Source organism: Orcinus orca, chromosome 16 (genome assembly GCF_937001465.1).
Source record: "Orcinus orca chromosome 16, mOrcOrc1.1, whole genome shotgun sequence".
Taxonomy (NCBI): domain Eukaryota; kingdom Metazoa; phylum Chordata; class Mammalia; order Artiodactyla; family Delphinidae; genus Orcinus; species Orcinus orca.
This window is the reverse complement of record NC_064574.1, coordinates 80,669,445-80,688,263: the sequence shown is the minus strand read 5'-3', so window position 1 is coordinate 80,688,263 and position 18,819 is coordinate 80,669,445. Positions and strand designations below refer to the sequence as shown.

The 18,819-nt window shown below is 53.6% G+C and overlaps 2 protein-coding genes and 2 long non-coding RNA genes across 5 annotated transcripts; 2 read left to right on the top strand and 2 right to left on the bottom strand.

Annotated features, from left to right (window-relative positions):
- Positions 1-3,465: 3,465 nt before the first annotated feature.
- CLDN15 (claudin 15) lies at positions 3,466-8,495 on the bottom strand. 2 transcript variants are annotated; one of them, XM_004268841.4, is made up of 5 exons: positions 8,279-8,495; positions 5,380-5,544; positions 4,280-4,361; positions 4,073-4,189; positions 3,466-3,991 (listed from the first exon to the last, which is right to left on the bottom strand). In XM_004268841.4, exons 1-5 carry the CDS (start codon positions 8,493-8,495, stop codon positions 3,865-3,867), a joined length of 708 nt encoding a protein of 235 aa, XP_004268889.1. In that variant the 3' UTR covers positions 3,466-3,864. The 2 variants fall into 2 exon arrangements, 1 of the variants encoding a protein (XP_004268889.1); XR_007472021.1 differs by lacking the exons at positions 3,466-3,991; positions 5,380-5,544; positions 8,279-8,495 and adding an exon at positions 4,638-4,857 and having other exon boundaries at positions 4,131-4,189.
- On the top strand, positions 4,025-12,695 carry LOC117200938 (uncharacterized). Its single transcript, XR_007472022.1, has 2 exons — positions 4,025-4,164; positions 5,121-12,695. It is a non-coding gene; the product is annotated as an uncharacterized LOC117200938 (long non-coding RNA).
- Positions 10,559-14,274, bottom strand: FIS1 (fission, mitochondrial 1). The gene is made up of 5 exons (XM_004268840.3): positions 14,116-14,274; positions 13,131-13,263; positions 11,701-11,777; positions 11,208-11,313; positions 10,559-10,872 (listed from the first exon to the last, which is right to left on the bottom strand). Exons 1-5 carry the CDS (start codon positions 14,158-14,160, stop codon positions 10,775-10,777), a joined length of 459 nt encoding a protein of 152 aa, XP_004268888.1. The 5' UTR covers positions 14,161-14,274; the 3' UTR covers positions 10,559-10,774.
- LOC117200939 (uncharacterized) lies at positions 14,267-18,053 on the top strand. Its single transcript, XR_004482768.2, has 3 exons — positions 14,267-14,554; positions 15,071-15,153; positions 17,312-18,053. It is a non-coding gene; the product is annotated as an uncharacterized LOC117200939 (long non-coding RNA).
- The last annotated feature ends 766 nt before the right edge of the window (positions 18,054-18,819 follow it).

Sequence of the window (18,819 nt, the reverse complement as noted above, 5' to 3'; positions counted from 1 at the left end):
AGCCAACCAGGTGCTTAGGAAATATTTGTTGCACAAATTACTTCAGTAAGATATTAATGAGATCCAGCCAAGTTGGCGTTAAGGAACGTCTTAGGCTCTTCTCCCCACTACTGGGGACTTCCTTGGGGTTGGCCCAAATATTCCCAGTGTCTTCCTGAGGAGCTTCCTACCCTTCCTCTGGAGACTTGGTTGGGCAAGTGGTGTTGGTGACATCTTCGTGTTCAGTGGTGGTGAGGACAGGGTTTAGAGACAGTCCTCAGTGTGGTGGTTTTGAAAAATGGCTGTAAAATTTTTTACTATCCTTTCATCAAAAGGTGGTGCTTGGTCCCCTTCCCCTGGGATCTGGGCAGGCTTATGAGTGCTTGGACCAGTAGAAAATGGTAGAAGAGCGATCACATGACACTCAAGGCAAGGTGGTAGAAGGCAGTGCAGCTTCTGCCTTGTCCCCAGGACACTTGCTTTGGGAGCCTGCGGCTACCATGTAAGAAATACAACCATCCTGAAGTTGCCATGCTGTGAGGAAGCCCAGGCTACACCCAGAGGCCACGTGCAGGTCCTCCCATTGACGGGTCCGGCTGAGCCAAGCCTTCAAGCCATCCCAGCCCAGGCTTCCATCATAGGAGTGAAGATGCTTCCTGATGATTCCAACCCCCAGACATCAAGTTACCCTCAACCATTTGAGTCTTCCTAGCCGTGTCCTCAACATCGTGGAGCAGACACTGGCTGTCTCTGCTGTGTCCTGTCTAAATTCCTGACTTGCAGAATCTCTGTGTATAATAAAATGGTTTATGCCTTTGAGCCTTGGGATGGTTGGTTATACAGCAATAGTAACTGGGACATCAGGAATTCAGTCTGCTGGCTGCGAACTCTTGGCCTAGATTAATTATCTTGCTCTCAGGAAGGGAAACTTTCCTAGATCCTAACCTTTCTATTTTTCTCTCCACCGAGAAGTATCGTCAAGGAAGTAAATAGAATTCCCTGGTGGTCCCATGGTTAGGACTCGGTGCTTTTGCTGCCGGGGCCCTGGGTTCGATCCCTGGTTGGGGAACTAAGATCCCACAAGCCACAGGCATGGCCAAAAAAAAAAAGGCCATTTCTGGGCTGAGAAACACCTTCTGTGCTGCACTGTGATCACCTGCGTCGGAATTCCTGTCAGATTTCCACTGAGTCAGCACAATCTCTTTGGTTTATTTCCTAAATTTACTGACTTTGTTTCCTATTTTGTTGCTATAAAAAGAATCACAGAGGTTCTGCTTGCTGTAAGATTTGTCTACTCAGTGACACACTCAGTCTTCCCCCACTGACCTTGATAGGACAGAGCCAGACCCCAGGGGCTCCTGATGCTCTGATGCTGATTGGGTCCCCAAGTCATTCATTGAACTTCTCTAGGAAAGATCTCCAGAACCCCATTTGAAACCTTAACTCCTCAAGGGAAACCTTGAGCAATTTTTGCCAGCTCCTGTGTACTAGTGGAGACTTGGTCCCCACCTTGGGAAACACCTTGGTCTTTGGGGAATCTACACTATGCCAAAGCTTCTAGAGGCTAGAAGCTTCTAGATCCAGTGTCATGTGGTAGGGCAGCACAGACCCTTCCTGGGCCCGCAGGGGCAGAAGAGGTTAATGCTAGGATCTGGAAGGCTGAAGACTGGGGCGCTCCCACCCAAAGACCTCAATGAGCTTTAAATTTAATTGACAAGGATTAGGGACTTCCCTGGTGGTGCGGTGGTTAAGACTCTGCACTCCCAACGCAGGGGGCCTGGGTTCAGTCCCTGGTTAGGGAACTAGATCCCACATGCATGCCACAACTAGGAGTTTGCATGCCACAACTAAGGAGCCCATGTGCCGCAACTAAGGAGCCCATGTGCTGCAACTAAGGAGCCCATGAGCTGCAACTAAGGAGCCCACTTGCCGCAACTAAGACCTGGCACAACTAACTAACTAACTAACTAAAATATTATTAATAATAATAATTGACATGGATTAGTTTGGAGAGCCAGGGATTCTGGGAAACAGGCCATTTGGGTCTTCAGTCTCAGACCTTGGGCCCACTACTTACTAATTACTGTACTACCAATTATTACTAGCTTGGACAGGTCACTTTGCCTCTTTGACTCTGTTACAGCCACCTCCCAGAAATTGTGAGGATTAAATGAGACCGTACCAAGCCCAGTGCCTGGCGTCTGGTAAGTACTCAGCTGTTGACATCATTGCCCAAGACCTAAAGCAGTTTGTTGCTGAGTTTCTCATAGCTAGTTCCTCAAAAACTGGAAGATTCCTGGAGTAGCCTTAGCACCTTGCCTATTACATGGTAACTAGTTGTCTGCATTTCTGTTTGCTCCCAGCCTGTGAGTTCTCTGAGGGCAGGGCCCCGGTCTTGCTGCTGTAGCTTCTAGCAAAGAAGAAAATAGTGTTGAAAACGGTACATGTGTCTATGAGTCTGTTTCTGTTTTGTAGATAGTTCATTTGTGCCTTATTTTATTGTTTTTTTGTTTGTTTGTTTTTTGTGTTTTTTTTTCGGTACGCGGGCCTCTCACTGTTGTGGCCTCTCCCGCTGCGGAGCACAGGCTCCGGACGCGCAGGCTCAGTGGCCATGGCTCATGCGCCCAGCCGCTCCGCGGCATGTGGGATCTTCCCGGACCGGGGCACGAACCCATGTCCCCTGCATCGGCAGGCGGACTCTCAACCACTGCTCCACCAGGGAAGCCCTGGAAGTTATTATTTTTTTAAATAAATTTATTTATTTATTTATTTTTGGCTGAGTTGGGTCTTTGTTGCTGGGCGCGGGCTTTCTCTAGTTGCGGCGAGTGGGGGCTACTCTTCATTGTGGTGCGCGGGCTTCTCATTGCGGTGGCTTCTCTTGTTGTGGAGCACAGGCTCTAGGCGTGCAGGCTTCAGTAGTTGTGGCTCGTGGGCTGTAGAGCGCAGGCTTAGTAGTTGTGGCGCACAGGCTTAGCTGCTCCGCGGCATGTGGGATCTTCCCGGACCGTGGCTTGAACCCGTGTCCCCTGCATTAGCAGGCGGATTCTTAACTGCGTCACCAGGGAAGTCCCTCTGGAAGTTATTGAACCGTCCTCAGAAAACTGTACTTGCACCAGGCCTGGTTGATTTGACACAGTTTCAAAGGGCTTGTCAGTTTCTGATATCCACTCTCAGGCCCAGGTAAAGAAACTCTGCTCTAGACCAACTGTCTCCTTGTACAGCTGTGAGAAAGGTCTGGCCAGAGGGTATCTCTGCTATTCCGGTTCCTAGAGCTGGATATTCCTTATCTGCTCCTTGATGGCCCTTATCGGTAGTTGTGACAGTGCCACAGTCTAGAAATCACCTGCCACTCCTCGCCTCTTCTGCTGGATGGGACAGTCCAAAGGCGATGGAGAGGAGAACAGGTGACAGCCTGGGGTCCAGGAACTGAGGCGGCACCCAGGGTCCCTTGCTGGGCCAGCTGCCTCATGACACCTTCAACCCCTGAACAGTTCGCAGTACAAATTTATTTATGCAAGTATTTATACAGACCACAAACACTCGGGGACGCCTCCGCCCCCTTAACGGCCCAGAACCCAGACTCAGAAGGTTAAGAGGGGTCCAGCCTCAGGGGCCAGAGGTGAGTTCTCAGGAAGCTTGTTCTTGGCCTGAGAGGATCCAGGGGGCCAGACGAAAGAGGCGTGACCAGGGCGGAGCTCCAACAGGGAAGGCGGAGCCTGAGGTCAGAGCTGGGCGCGGCTTCCGGGCACGGGGCAGAGCCTGAAGCGTGGCTTGGCCCTGAGCTTGTTACCGCGAGCAGGGTCCTGCGCCTGCAGCCCCGGGTTTACGGGGACCCCTCTCCACTGGGGGCAGTGGGAAGGGAATGGGGTCCACAGGCCAGGCCACCTACACGTAAGTGTTTTTCCCGTACTTGCCAAAGCTGCTGTCGCCTTCTTCATCCGAGGCCGAGGTGGGCAGGCGGGCAGCGAGGCTTTTGGCGGGCATTGCCGGGGCCTTGTACGGAAGCCGGATGCTGGCAGGGGAGAGAACCCGGGTCAGAGGGAGATGCAGCCCTCGCCCCGCGCCCCGCCCCTCGCGGCACGCCCTCCCTTACCTGGCGCCTTGGTCCTGGTTCCGAGAGCCGCAGCAGTTGGAGAAGAGGCAGATGCCACCCAGGATGGCGAGCAGGGAGGCGCTCCAGCCCAGGTAGAGGGCGGGGCCCAGCTCGTACCTGGGGACAAGGACGATGAGCAGGTGGTGCTAGCTCAAGGTGGGGCAGAGGCCCACCCACTACCCCCGTGGGTGGGGCTCCCACACTCACTTGGTTCCAGGGTACAAGGGGTCGAAAAAGTCCCGAGTGATGTGGAAGGCGTACCAGGAGATGGTCACAATCCCACAGACACCTGGGGGAGAGAGAGGAGAACCGCACTAGGCCCTGTGGAGGAAGGGCGGCCCGGAGAGCAGGACGTGGGCCTCAAGTCCAAGAGCAAGTTTCACTGGATCCCTTTCGTTTCCCCTCTCCAGCTCATGACTCTTCCATTTCCTGTTTCCTACGTCAACTGCAGGCTGCTCGATCCAGCCCCCAGGACCCTACCGCAGCCCACCTCTCCTGTGGTCTCCACTCTGCTCCTCAGCCCCTCTTCCCCCTGTTTATCCCCGATCTGCCCTGGCATTCCTACCTCTAGCGCCTGGACCACAGTTTCCTCACTGGGAATCTGCTCATCCAAGTCCTCCCCATCCTCAAAAGCCCAAGCAGTCTTCCCCATCAGCCCTGCCTGCCCTGACCCCCCTTTCCTTGGCCTCCTAGAGCCCTCAGCGCTGTGCCAGGTCTTGACCGCTCGGTGCATGAAGGCCTGAAGCCAGCCGGGCCCCCGGACAATAGGTCCCGCCTGGCAGCCCCCTGGGGCTTGTCTTCCAGCAAGCCACCTGGCCTTTCTGAGCCTGTTTCCACATCTGGAGAACAGGACAAGACCTGCCCTGCCTCACAGGCTTGTTGTGAGCTGATGTGTGCAGAAATGTTTTGCAAATTGAAAAGGGATGGTGACTCACATGGTACTGTTATTGTGTACAGCGTGTGTGTGTGTGTGTGTGTGTGTGTGTGTGTGTGTGCGCGCGCGCGCGCGCGCGCGCACGCATGTCCTAACTCTGGTCTTCCCATCCAGGCTGTAAGCTCTGGAGGGCAGAAACTCTCACCTTTGGAGTCCCTCCCACTGCCTGGCTCCTAGTGCGGGCTCAAGAAACATTGCTGATGGACTGATTTGTAACCAAGGGATCTGGTGAGTATGGGTGAGAGTGGGGTGAGCTGGGAGAGAGGGCAGGTGTCAATGCAAAGGGGAAGGTGAGGCAACCCTGCAGTCTGGGCCACGGGCCACCCCACCCCCACCACGGCACAGCGTCCCCCCATCACTTGCCCCCAATTACCAGCCAGTATGTTTAGGGCCCCTGCGGTGGCCGCCAGCTTGGTTTTCCTGGAGGGCTCCAGATCCCCAATGTTCGTGCAGCGCAGCCCCACCATGCCTAGGAAGAGGCCCAGGAAGCCCAGGAAGATGGCGGTGATCATGAGCGCGCGGCAGGCCTGGATGTACCCTAGGGAGGTGGGACACAGCCATGGGTCCCGGAGCCGGCCCCTTCCCCTCCATCTGCCCTCCCGGCTACGACAGGCAGCCCCTTATACAATCTGCTCAGGCCTCAGTCCCTAAAAGCCCTCAAGTCCTCTCCCTGTCCTTCAGGCCCCATCCAGACTAAGGGGTCAGGCCGAGGGGTCACACGCCCCTCCATCCCAGGAGCTCACCTCAGTGCCAACGAGGCTCAGCGCCGCCTGACCCTCCCGCCTGCGCAGGCGCACTTCGCCTCTACCTCCATTACAGGGCTTCTCCTTGGCGCCACTGACACTTTGGCCGGATAATGCTTTGTTCTGGGGGCATTCTCTGCATTGTAGGACGTTTAGCAGCATCCTTGGCCTCTGCCCACTAGGCACCAGTAGCAATCCCCCCAAACAGGACAATCAAAATGTTTAGACATCGTCAAAAAATCACCCCTGGTTGAGAACCGCCGTGCTCTGCTGGGTATTACAGACACTGCACCCAAGCACCCCCTCCCTCTCCCCACATCTACTAGGTCCCATTTAGTGCCCAGCGCAGTGCCCGACATCCTGAACTGAGCCTCTTCCTGGAGTGACCGATAGGGGGCAGCAGTGACCTATGGGTCACTGGGTAAAGGGCAGTTTCTTATCTGGAACGTGGGATACCTGGGCCTAGGACCAATCCAGGTCAGTCTAGCGCACATGCTTTCAGTGCCTGTTTCCCCTTTCTCAAACTCCAAGAAAAAGGCTGCTCCCTTTCTGGCCCCCCCTTCCTCCTTCTCTGTCTTTGATAGTTGCCAAGCACTCCCAAGAACCTTGCACCCCTTTACCGGGTGGGGCAGTGCCACCTGTGTTGAAGGGGAAAGGCTGGGTCCCTGCCAGGAGGATGTGAAGCGGCCCAGAGTTGGGGAGCAGGGAAGAGCGAGAGAGTTCTCTGGGAGCATTTTCTTATTCCCAGCCGCTCCTTCCGGAGTTCCCACCTTCTCCCCATCCATCCAGCCAGCCATCCCCACCTGGGGCAGACCAGCTCCGGATCCTCAGGTAGCTCTCGTAGACAAAGAGAGATTATTGAAGGGCCCATAAGAGCATGGGCTGGGTGGCTGCGAGGTGAATAATTGATAGGAACCTTCCCAGGACCAGAACCAGCCTGGGAAGGAAGTATCAGCGGGCTCGTGATACACACGAGTCCGGATTCCAGCCCCCCTACCACCTGTGTGGCTCTGGGCAGGACACCTTGCAGTCTTCCAGCTTCTGGAAGATGAGGTTACTAACACTGCCAACAGCGGGGCTGTTATCAGCACTGAAATGGCGCATGTGAAGCGTGAGGCACAATGCCTGGAACCTCAGCCTGGGCAGCTGCGCTCTCTGCCCTCCTGCTCAGCACACCCTCGCACCCCTGTCTTTCATTGTCTTTCGTGCACACTCACGAGAGGTTTCAAGCAGCAACCCAAGTTGGGGCCCCTCCTTACACCATGGTGTGGTTGAGGGGTAAGTCAGGGGGTGGCCAGGGCTGCTGAGTGGCTGCCGCCAATGTCTGTTCTGGCCACCCAGCGTTCTGGGTGTCTGGCCCAGACTGTACTCAACTTTTACAGAGGGCTTTTTTCGGGGGGGGGGGGCGGGCATCCTGGATGGGATGAGAGCATGAAGCCCCTGTAGCTGCCTCAGGAGATTCTGGTAATAGTGGGGGCACGAGCGACCCACCTGGACTCCCTAACGGCTCAGAGCACCTTTGACATACACTGGGGCGATTTCGTGGCATGCTGACCTCGGCTCTTTCCCCTACCACCTGGCCCCTGCAGCAGGGGGCCTGGAAAAGCATGACGCCTCGTGAGCACCCAGTGAGGGCACGGGAGCTGCACTGCACAGGGCTTCTTGTCATCCCCTCTTGGCCAGGCGAGGGGCCGACTGAAGGACTCCTGGGGGACAATGCGGGTGCTACTCATAGGTGAGCAGGGAGCAGGACGATGCTTCAGCCACCACGGAGGAACTTTCTGGGCCAAAAGAGCTGTAGGCTCCAGCCCGCCAAGAAGCTCAAAAAAGTACGTTGACCCAAGAACCCCAAGCACATACACACACACACCCCTGCTTACAGTGGACACTGAGATGTGCAAGAGGACTCCCTTTAAAACAGTCCTTTAGAACTCACCATGGAGGTGAGACCAATGCTCCAGTGGAAGCCTGGCGAAGCTACTGAGACTTTTAAGTATCTCACCCCCCAAGAATCCAAGATGAGGTTTCCTCTTCACCCCACGAGCCCCAGCACTCCCACCCTGAAACTGAAATGCTGAATTTGATTGAGCGAATATAGATGCTCACATCACATTAACATTTTGCGCATTTTATCGCATATAATCCTCACGACCACCCGGTGAACCAGTGCCATTATGACCGTAATCTTACAGATGGGTCAAATGCAGCTCATTTTGTCACCTGCCCGGGGCACAGAGCTAGTCAAAGGCAGGTGCTGAAGCCGGCACTCTGGCCCCAGTGCCTGCACTTGTAGCCACAAAGACAGAGGGTCAAGTCAGAGCAGGGGGCCACGTGTGGTGAGGCCTCCACCGCAGTTCCAGAGGGCTGCCCCCGGCACTCCTGGCTTCAGGAACCCAGGTCTCCCAGCTGGATTGGGCCTCCCGTATCTGTATGGTGCCCAAGGTCAGACCACAGGCAGCACCCACCCTTGCCGGGGTCTCTCCAACCTCCCGCCTCCCTCTGCTCCCCTCAGCTCTCCCCACCCCGTACCAGAGAGGGCCAGCATGGACGGAAACTCCCAGCAGTTGTAGACTCCAAGGGAGTCGGTGGCACAGCTGTACCAGAGGTTCTCGAAGATGGTGCTGGTGGTGATGACGTTCCCGTGCACGGTGGACACTCGCCAGCTGCTGTGTGTCAGGGTCACCCCTAGCATCAGCAGCCCCAGGGCTGCGATGAAGAAGCCGAAGATCTCCACAGCCACCGACATGGTGGGACACAGGCCCCGGGGGGGAGCCTGGGGCCCCAGAGAAGGGGAGGGGCTGAGCCCCAGGGGAACTTGAAGGGGCTTTGGCTAAGGACGGCGGTTAAGGCAGGCTGGGGAGAGAGAGGGAGGCAGCCTGCAGCCTCTGCCTCTTCCTTGGCCCAGGTCTGTCTCTGGTTGGTCTCTTCCCTCTCTCTGGGTCTCTCCGCTTCCCTGCAGGTCGGTCAGAGGAGTGAGACAAGAGTGCACGGCAGCTGTTGAAGAGGAGATGGACGGAATAAACGAAACGGGCCAAAAGTCCACCCCTCCCCCCCGTCTCTGGGCTGCCCTGGGCTCCCCGCCCCACGAGGGTGTGGGGAGAGGACTTACCGGGGAGGGACTAACGGATGCCGCCAAGGCAGGGTTCCCACGGGAGGCACTGGGAGCCGAGGGGAAGCATCCGCCTCTGACTCAGCTTTAATCGGGGGCCAGAGAATGGAGTAAGAGGGACAAGAGACAGAGACGGAGACTGACCACAGGCAGGTCCCCTGCACCTTTCAGTGGGGAAGGGCCAAGGGAGCGGAGCCACCCTCTCTGAATGTTGGTGAGAACAATTCAGGAAACTCAAAGAGCTAGGGCTTGAGGCGTTGAGTCTCCAAGGAAGATGAAGGTTGAAAAAGGGAATGGGGAATCTGGGAGAAACCCATGGCTCTGGAATCCAACCAACCTGGATTCAAACCAGGTCCCATCATTTACCAAAGGAATGTGGGCATGAAGTTTGAGCCCCTTGAGCTTGTTTCCGATTCTGTGAACTAGAACTACTACTTCTCACTTCACAAGAATCGTGACTACAGATCAAAGCTCCCCGCAAGTATGAATCGCTCGATACTCGACACTTGGTGAATGCCCTGGGTCTGGGCGCCCAAGGGCCAGGGTGAGGCCAAAGGAGGTTGCTTTCCCCCAAACTTCAACTTCCTGAACTTGAAGGTCCCCCCTTGTCGGGATGATCTTTGACTCTCGGCAAGAAGCTTGATCTTGCTGCTAAGGGGCCTCAAGGGGGATAAATCACAAGCCCAGGACGTGATCCTCTGATAAACTAAAAAGCAAAGAGTTATCAGAACTGTCACCAGCTCTATTAATTATGAGAGATTAGAAACCTCTGGGTCCCCACCCCAAACCGAGGCTGAGCACCTGTCCCGGCACAGACGGTCTCAGTTCCCGCCCCAAGGCCACGGCTGGGGCAGCTCTGGTTCTCTTCTGGCAGGTGAGGCTGGGGCTCAGTCCAAGGGGCCCGTCCTACACCCAGGCGGTCACATGGGCATCACTGCGCCGAGGTGTAGTCCCCCATCCCCTCCTCCCCGTGTCAGGCTCCTCTGTGCTCCCCCGGGCGCCTCCGCCCCAATCCCCCCCAAGCTGGGCTGAGGAACGAGAAGTATGCAGTGAAGCAATGCAGTGAAGCAAGGCAGGCCCGTGCTGAGCCTGGCACCGGCCGGGTGTTGGGCAAAGCAGGCTGTGTGGGGACTGGGTCCCAACCTTCCTTCTGCAACTGGGATGTCCTGGGTTCCTGACCTCTCCCAAGACCTCTGCCGACTCCACGCCAAATGCCCATTTCCTTCCCCCAACCAGTGGCCCCTCTCCTCTAAGGAGTGGGATGGGGGGGAGGAAGGGGAGGGCGCAGGAAGACAAAGGGAGGGAAGGGTGGAGGTTTTGGAGGAAACTGAGTGGGGGCCCCCCTGGTGTGGAAAACTCCACACGCTGAGAGGCAGCTGAGTGGGTCAGAGGAGATGGTGTCCCTTCAGCTCTGCCCTTTCCGCCTCTGGTAACTGCTTTTTCTCAGGATTCTACATCCGGGCAAAGGGCACGCCCCTATGCTGCCTGCCACTGCTCAAGGACGTGGCTGGGCTGGGCTGGGCGGGGTGGGGGGGGGCGGAGAGGAAGCGTGTAGGGTCTGGGCAGCTCAGTGGACAAAGGAGAACCCCACACCAGCCTGGGGGGCAGGAGTAGGAGGGCACAGAGCAGGGAAGGCCCATGCATGACCCCCACCCCTGGGCCCAACAGAACCTGCCCCTTCCTCAACACAGACACAGAGGTTCCCAAGCCAAAGCCCAATTTTATTTACACTCATCCCAAAACACATGATTTGGGGCTAGGGGACAGGTCCCAGGGGAGAGGAGGTTGAAGGTCACAGAGGACAGTGACAGGTGCAGAAGAAGAAAGGGATGGTGAGGATGGGTGGGCCTCTCTTCCAGTGTCCTCCATGGGCTCCACGTGTCTGTCCCCAGGCAGAGGCAGAGACGCCGTCTCGTTCAGGATTTGGACTTGGATACAGCAAGTCCGATGAGTCCAGCCAGTCCCGCCACGCCCAGAGCCATGCCTCCAACAATGGCCATGCCCACTAGACCATCTGGGGAGAGGAAAAGGGAGACCGTCACGAGTCCAAAAACCTAGTCCCCGCAGGGACCTCGGCCACCATCTTGCTGCCCGCCGCTCCTCAACAGAGGATGTGCCTCTGTATCTGGAGTCATGGGGTGAGGGACCCCTGAGGGATGGAGAAAGAAGGGGGTTTGGAGAGGAACTGCTTGGAAGGCACCATCTGAAGAGAGACCAGAGGGCCCAGGCACGAGGGAAGGAGGAGGACTTAACAGTTGAGAGGCACCTGGGGATGCTGGGGGCCAGGGAGACACGAGGGTGGGGAGTGGACAGAGATGGAGGGAGAAGGGCAGAGAGGACGGCCTTCACCTTTCTTCATGGCCTTGTCGATGAGCTGTTCCAGTTCCTTGGCCTGGTTGTTCTGCGGCTCTGTCTGCAGCAGTCCTCGCACATACTTTAGGGCTTTTTCATATTCCTACACTCAGGGAGAATGACACACCCCCCTCAGAATTCTATCCCTCCTCCTACCCATCAGAAGGGCCTTCCCTCCGCTGGCCCCAGGGCTCTTCCCTCTTCCTCCACCCCCTCCCTCCCTCCAGCCCCACCCAGTGGAGTAGAGTCCACAAACCACCCCAACTGTGTGGGGTTGATAAGCCAAGGGAGATAACAGCCCAAGGCTTGGGGCTGCACCCCACTGCTGACGTCACACTGCTCCCCACACCCTCGGCACCGGATCCTCTGTCTCTCACCTTCCCTCAGCATCCTGCTATCACCCTGCACCTCTGTGACGTGGGAGAGAGAGACGAGAGGGAGTTCGGCCACCCAGGCGGGGTGGAGGGGCTGAAGGAGCTCTCCGCCTTACCTTGAGCCGGTAGTTGCCCACAGCCAGGTAGAAGACATAATCCCGCTGCTCCTCTTTGCTCCCTTTGGGCAGCAGCTCTAGGGAGGGGGGGAGGGAAGAGGGTAAAAACCCCTTCTCTCCCTTCCTAGTGCCTGTGTCCCAGAGACCCCCTCCACTCCCTGAATACCTATAAGATCCTGGGAGAAAGTCACTGTCCTGAGCCTTCATTTCGGCTCCGGTCACTCCGGGCTTCCCAGCCAGAGCTCTGGGGCAGCATGAACCCCAGCTGCCCCAATGCCCCAGTATCCACACCCCGGTATCAACACTACAGTCAACTTTGGTTCATCCAAGTGAACTGAAAGGAAATCAAGGCACCAGAGAAGCCAAAAGGCATCTCTACTCAGCTGTGGCATCTGCTGTGTATTTTAACTGCAGCAGCTTGCTGACCAGAATTGTGTTCAAAATCAGTTTGCGCTCCTTCCCCCTTTAAAAAAACAGCTCCAAACTCACCTTCAGTCACCCCTCCCTGAAAGACCCCACCTGACTCTTAGTTCAGTGACTTCCCAGAGGTTCATGTGTTCAGTTGTACTCTGCATTAGAATTTGCTGCTAAGTGGTTTTGCAGGTGTTTACACATCTTCCCAAGTGTCTGTACTGTCTCCTCAACTAGACTGGCAATGTTTAGAGACCAATTCTACAGCTGTGCCCTGCTGTAGAGGAAACCTGAGAAATAGACAAATGGAGGCGGAGATGATTTGCATTAAGGAAGAGTCTTACTTTTATGGATTTGCAACAGGCATCCTTGGCTAGTACAGTGCTTGCTTATACACCATTACTTGACCAAGAGAAAGGGGGTACAGAGAAATTTAAAGGTCAAGTATTGTGGCCTCTGAAAAATGGTGACCCATCCAAAACCAGCAGCAAATAGGATTCTGATCATAAAAGCACCATGTGCTCACAGGTTTTGGGAACCGTCTTCTGTACTTCTTCCACACCCACCCCCCCCCCAAAAGGTTTTCAACAAAAGCTGCTAAATAAGCAACACGGTGGGGGTGGGGGGCAAAGAGCATGGGACTGGGACACACAAGCAGGAGCTTCTAGTCCCAATTCAGCCATAAATCAACCAGCTGTGTGACCCGAGACAAGTCACTTTCCTTACGTCTAGACTACCAGATCACCAAAGTCCAGTGGGGACTGACATGCTATGACTCTGTCTGGCAAAACCATCATCGATGAGCTGGCAAGCCAAAAGTACAGTGGAAGTCAGGCTAAGTATAGCCCTTATTTTACAGTGCGTTTACTGGTAAATAACTGTGAGGTGACTGCACTGTGAGGTCCCATGCTGAAAAAGGATTCCCGAACTTGAGATGGAGGGAGTGAGCCAGGCCAACAGTGGTTGAGGACGATGGCAGTTGGGAAGGGGAGAGCTGGGGAGCCAGCCTAGCACCTCACCCTCCAGCAGAGCAAGGCCTTTACGGATGTCATCGTTGTATTTGCTTCGCACCAGGCACCAGGCATATTCAAACTGCGTGCTCTTGGACACTGAGCCTGCTGCCTTCTCAGACTGAAATTTCTTTTCAAACTTCTGCCATAGGAGAGGAGAGGAGTCATTTAGAGGTGAAGGGAGCAAGCCACACTGTAGCAGGACCTGGGTGTCCCTTTCCCCGTTACTCTGCATCTTCCCCTCTGCCACATTTCCCTTGCGGGTCTTGGGGTCTGGTACCCCAGGTTCTGCCATCTCCATCTCTGGGACCCAGGCATTCTGGTTCTTAGTGGCGGGCTGTCTTGGCCCCCTTCTGCTTCCCTCCCCCTAGTGGTACCGACTGGAGATGCCACCTGCTGGCGGCTCCAGGCACCGCTCCCGGAGCAGCTGACCCCGAAAGGCTGAACAGTAAACACGCTGTCAGAACTGCTCAACAACAGCCCACGCAGTCCCTCGTCGGAGACTGCTTCTCCCATCCCCACCCTGCCGATCTGGACCCTTTCTTATCTGAAAAACGGGAATAGAAATAGTGCCTACCTCCTACCAGAGCTACAAAGATTGAGATCTCCCCTGAAAGGTCATTAGCACCGTGCCGGACTGTGACTAATATATGAAAGTTTAAGGTGGTCATTGTGTTCCCCCTGCCACTTTAGGAGCACTGAAAATCGGGTGCCCGCACCCTGACCTCCTAGCTCCTGCATGCACTCAGCACCCGTCAAACTCCAGGCCCCCAGGCTGAGGCGTGGTGGCGCAGGAAACTACATCTCCCATTAGCCTTCGGGGCAAACTGGAACCTCTGGGCAGGAGCCGGACGCTGCAGGGGCTGCCGGGAGCCGTAGTTCGACTTCCCTAGGCAAAGCTGATGCTGGGAAGAGGGTTTGGCCCCTACCCGGGCTCTCCTCAGGGCCCGCCCTTCCGAATCTTCCTTTTCCCTCCCTTAGGGCCGGGCCTCACCAGTAGGTCCTCCACAGACACCAACTCGTTCAGCACGGCCTCCATGGCCGCCGGCCCCGCAATGCTCACAACTCAGACGCTACTGTGCCACCTTCTCCATGGCCCACTGACCGGGGCGGAGAGTTACTTCCGGCGCCCGGCGGAAGCGGGATCGCCCTCCGCTGCGCAGAGCCAATCGCTTCACGTAGCCGCCGCGAGCCCGCCCCCACCCCGTCCCCCGCGCCGCCGCCGCGGAGCAGCGGGGATCACTGATGCGCATGCTCCAACAGGTCCTTCTCGTTCGCCCACGGCTCGCAGGCCGCACCCGGTGCCGGACCTGTCTTCAAGCCCGTCTTCCCGGGTACCCTGCGTGTGCCTCCGTGTACGGAGGCTGCCTCACTAAACTCTGAGACTATGTCTTGGTGGTTAGCCCCCAGACTGAAAACAGCGAAAAGAGAAGGTGGGGAACTGGGCATGAATCCCATAATTTTAGGAACCACTATAACCCTCCCTCGCTCCCCCCCGCCCCAGTTCTCCCCTCCCAGATATCTAGGACCCTAGAGGCTACGTGATTTTTCAGTGCCTGCAAGAAAATTATAACTAGTACCAGGGTTTCCAGGGCCCCGGCTGACTCTTATAATGCAAGAGGAAAGAGAACAGATATGTTAACTATACACCCAGGACTGGAATACATAATAATGGGGGATGCTATCAATGGGAATTTAAAGAAAAGCGGTTGCCACTGCTTGCAGAGAGGGTCCAGTCTTCTAAATATTATTTAATAAAGCATCCTCTGGGTGTACCCAAGGGGGAAAGGCCTGCCATGTGGGGTCATGGACGGTAAGGAGCTTGGCAGTGAGAAGCAACAAAGCATGGAAAGGGGAAATGCTGCACGCCACTCTGGCATCTGTGTTCTGTACAGTGATGGGACTGGGTAGGTAGTGATTTTCAAATTTCTTTTTACCTTGACCCACAGTGCTCCAGTACACATGTGAATGTAAGTTCCATGAGAGCAGAGACTGTATCTTGTTTATCTGCATCTCCAGCTCCGAGCACAAGGTAAATGTTCCAGAAATATTCGTTGAATAAACAGGAAGTAAAGCCGACAGTAGTAATGACGGCAGGGCAAGTGCAGGGGATTGTCATCCAAACACCTTTCACATTTGCAAGACCCCTTGATTTTTTTTTTTCTTTCCTCATAATAGCCTTGTGAGTTAAGTTGGCAAGTTATTCTTCTCTATTTGGCTTGGACAGTTGAAATTATTGTGATATGAGCTCAGTAAACTTCGAGAGAAACCTCAGTTTAGGGAACTGACTCGATAAGAGTCAAGGAGAAAAATTCACATTCATTCAAAGATGTATTGAGCTGCTACTTTTGGCTGGGCTTTGAGGTAAGCAGAGAGGGTAAAAAGATGTACAGAATACGAAGCAGATGGGTGAAAACAGGACCGAGCACAAAGGGCAGCTACTAGCAAGGCAGGGAATATAAGAAAGCCAAAAGGGCATTATTTCTATCAGGATGTTACTTCCTTCGGGTGGCCTGCTGCCCCTTATCCATGTTTGTATCTGTTGCAGTTCTTGGCACAGGCCTGGCACGTGGCAAAAGCTCCATCAGGGTTTGTTAAATGTATATTTGTGGGGGAAAAGGAATGCCTTACTCACATGGCTCAGTTCTGTGCCAGTGAAGACATCCTAAGTCTGAGTTTGTGTTTCTCTGGTCTAGTTAGCATAGCCATCCACCCTGGATCACAGGGATAAGAAATAGTGCCTGTTAATTTTACATCCAAATTATGTTTCTCCATCTTCTTCAAGCAGCATCCAAATGCAAACCATTGTCATCTCTGCCTTGGGAGACACTGACAGTCAGCTCACTGGTCCCCTGCATTCATTCTTGCCCCGTTACTGTCAGTTTACCACCCAGCAGTCAGAGGGACCTTATAAAAACACAATTCTCAATTTATCTGGAACCCTTTAATGCCTTCTCATTGTCCTTAGAATAAAGGCCAAAATCTTGTAGCGAAGCCTAGAAGGTCCTCTCAAGTCTGCTCTGTGCTTACCTCTCTGCCTCATCTCTCCATCACTGCCTCTCCCTGTTAGGCCTTCTTTCAGTTCTGAAACCCCCAGTGGCCACAGGCCCTCTGCACATGCAGTCCCCTCTATCTGGAACATCTTTCCCCTCTCCCTTTGTTTATATGGCTCATTCATTCATCCATTCATTCATGACTTAATTCATTCAACAAATACTCATTGAGCACCTGCTATGTGCCGGGCACTGTTTAAGTGCTAGGGATCAGTGCCGAATAAAGTTCTTGTTCTCATGGAACTTGCATTTTAGTGGGGAAAACAGAAAAAATACTTGAACAAGTAAATACCTAAAAACACAATAATGGCAGGAGTTGAAAATGCTCTGAAAACAAATAAAGCAGGGGAAAGGGATTGTGAAAGAAGAGGATACTATTGGAGGAGAGCTCAAAGAAGCCCACCCTGGAGAGATGACACCTGGGCAGAGAACTGAAGGGCGTGAATGAGCCATGCAGGTAAATGGCGGAAGAGCATTCCAAGCAGACAAATAGGCAGGTGCAAAAGCCTTAAGGAAGGAACACACACGGGTTGTTGAGAAAATGAGGGCAGAGAGGTAGCCAGGGGCAGATCATGTAAGGCCTTGTAGACTCTGGGAAGGAATCTGGATTTAATTTGATGAGTGATGGGAAAACACTGGAGGGTTTTGGGCAACACAGTGAAATGATCCATCATAAAGGGATCCCTCTGGTGGCTGCTGTGGTGGCCCAGACAAGAGGCAGTGGTGACCTGGTCTACCGCCGCAGCAGTGGCGGACAAGGGGTTCAGGGTATATGGTCAGAAGGGAGAGTCAGCAGGGTCTGCTGATGGATCGGATGTGTGAGCGGGAGGTAGGGTGACAGATAGGTTTGTGCCCTGAGTGACCTGGTGAGCTCCTACTGACCCTCCGTTCTAAGCGCTAAGGCTCTTCCTTAGGGAAGGCCTTCCCTGGCATCCAGACTAGGTGAGGTCTCCTGTAGAGAGGCAGAGCATTACCAGTCCTACATTTTCAGAATATAAAACGATAACCCGCTCATTCCTTTCTTAGTTTGCCCTGTGTTTTTGTGAGCCACACAAGTATTGGTTTGGGTATGGTAATAACATCTGCCAGGAGCCAGAGACTTTATTCTGCTCTCGTCTCTTCTTTTCCCCCATAAAGGAATGCTCACACATGACCTGTGGTCCAAACTCATACCAGGAAGGTATGAGCTCCATTTGATCCATAAGGAAACAGAGGCTTAGAAAGCTTAAGTCATCTGCCCAAGGTCACAGAGCTAGAAGTGGAGGAGCTGGGATTCAAACCCGAGTCCTGCTTCAGCTTCAGCGATGAAGAGTCAGTTAAAGAATAAATAGAAAGAAAGGATATGACAAGTGTGTAAGTACTCTCTAGTTTTTCATCTTTAAAAAATGTAGGTGTAAATTTGTAATTTTTTGGTTTTGCATGGTAGAGGACTTCCCTTAAGCAGTAGATGAATGAGGAAGGAAAAATTCAGATTAATTCAAAACAGGCAAAACAATCCTGACAAACCATTTTTTTAGTAAAATACGGTAGTAAAATTGACAACAAAACCCCCCAAACCACCACCAGTGCTGCTGAGATTGTTGTAAAACTGGTTTCTGCCTCTTGGCAAGCCTGTATTTTTAGTTCACACTATGTGTTAGTTTCTAATTATTGTGTGATGAGCTGATAAATGCCACCCTCCTGTACTAGACTGGAAGCGACAGGAGGGCAGGGTCTGTCTATCTTGCTCATCTTATGCTCCTGGAGCTCAATGCCTAGCGCCAGTAGATACTCAATTTGTAACTGTTGCATAAATGGATATTGTTGTTGCCATGATTAACTTTTTGGAAGAGAATCAGGCAATATATAGTAAGAGCTATAAGATAAAATATTATTTAACTAGCAATCTACTCCTGTGAGGAAAAAATATTCAACAAAAGCCAAAAAAAAGAAGAAAGAAAGAAAAGACATGAAGATATTCATTCCTTAAAGAAGATGTGGTACATATATACAGCGGAATATTACTCAGCCATAAAAAGGAACGAAATTGGGTCATTTGTAGTGACGTGGATGGACCTGGAGACTGTCATATAGAGTGAATTAAGTCAGAAAGAGAAAAATATCGTATATTAACGCATATCTGTGGAATCTAGAAAAATGATACAGATGAACTGGTTTGCAAGGCAGAAATAGAGACACAGATGTAGAGAACAAATGTATGGACACCAAGGGGGGAAAGCGGCGGGGGGATGGGGGTGGTGGTGTGATGAATTGGGAGATTGGGATTGACATGTATACACTAATATGTGTAAAATAGGTAACTAATAAGAACCTGCTGGGCTTCCCTGGTGGTGCAGTGGTTGAGAGTCCGCCTGCCGATGCAGGGGACACGGGTTCGTGCCCCGGTCCGGGAAGATCCCACATGCCGTGGAGCGGCTGGGCCCGTGAGCCATGGCCGCTGAGCCTGCGCATCCGGAGCCTGTGCTCCGCAACGGGAGAGGCCACAGCAGTGAGAGGCCTGCGTACTGCCAAAAAAAAAAAAAAAAAAAGCCTGCTGTATAAAAAAGTAAAATTCAAAAAAAAAGATATGAATACCTCTGATCTAGGAATTCCACTGCCAGCTATTCATTAGTGAGAAACTTGCACAGGGGTAAAAAACCCTCAAA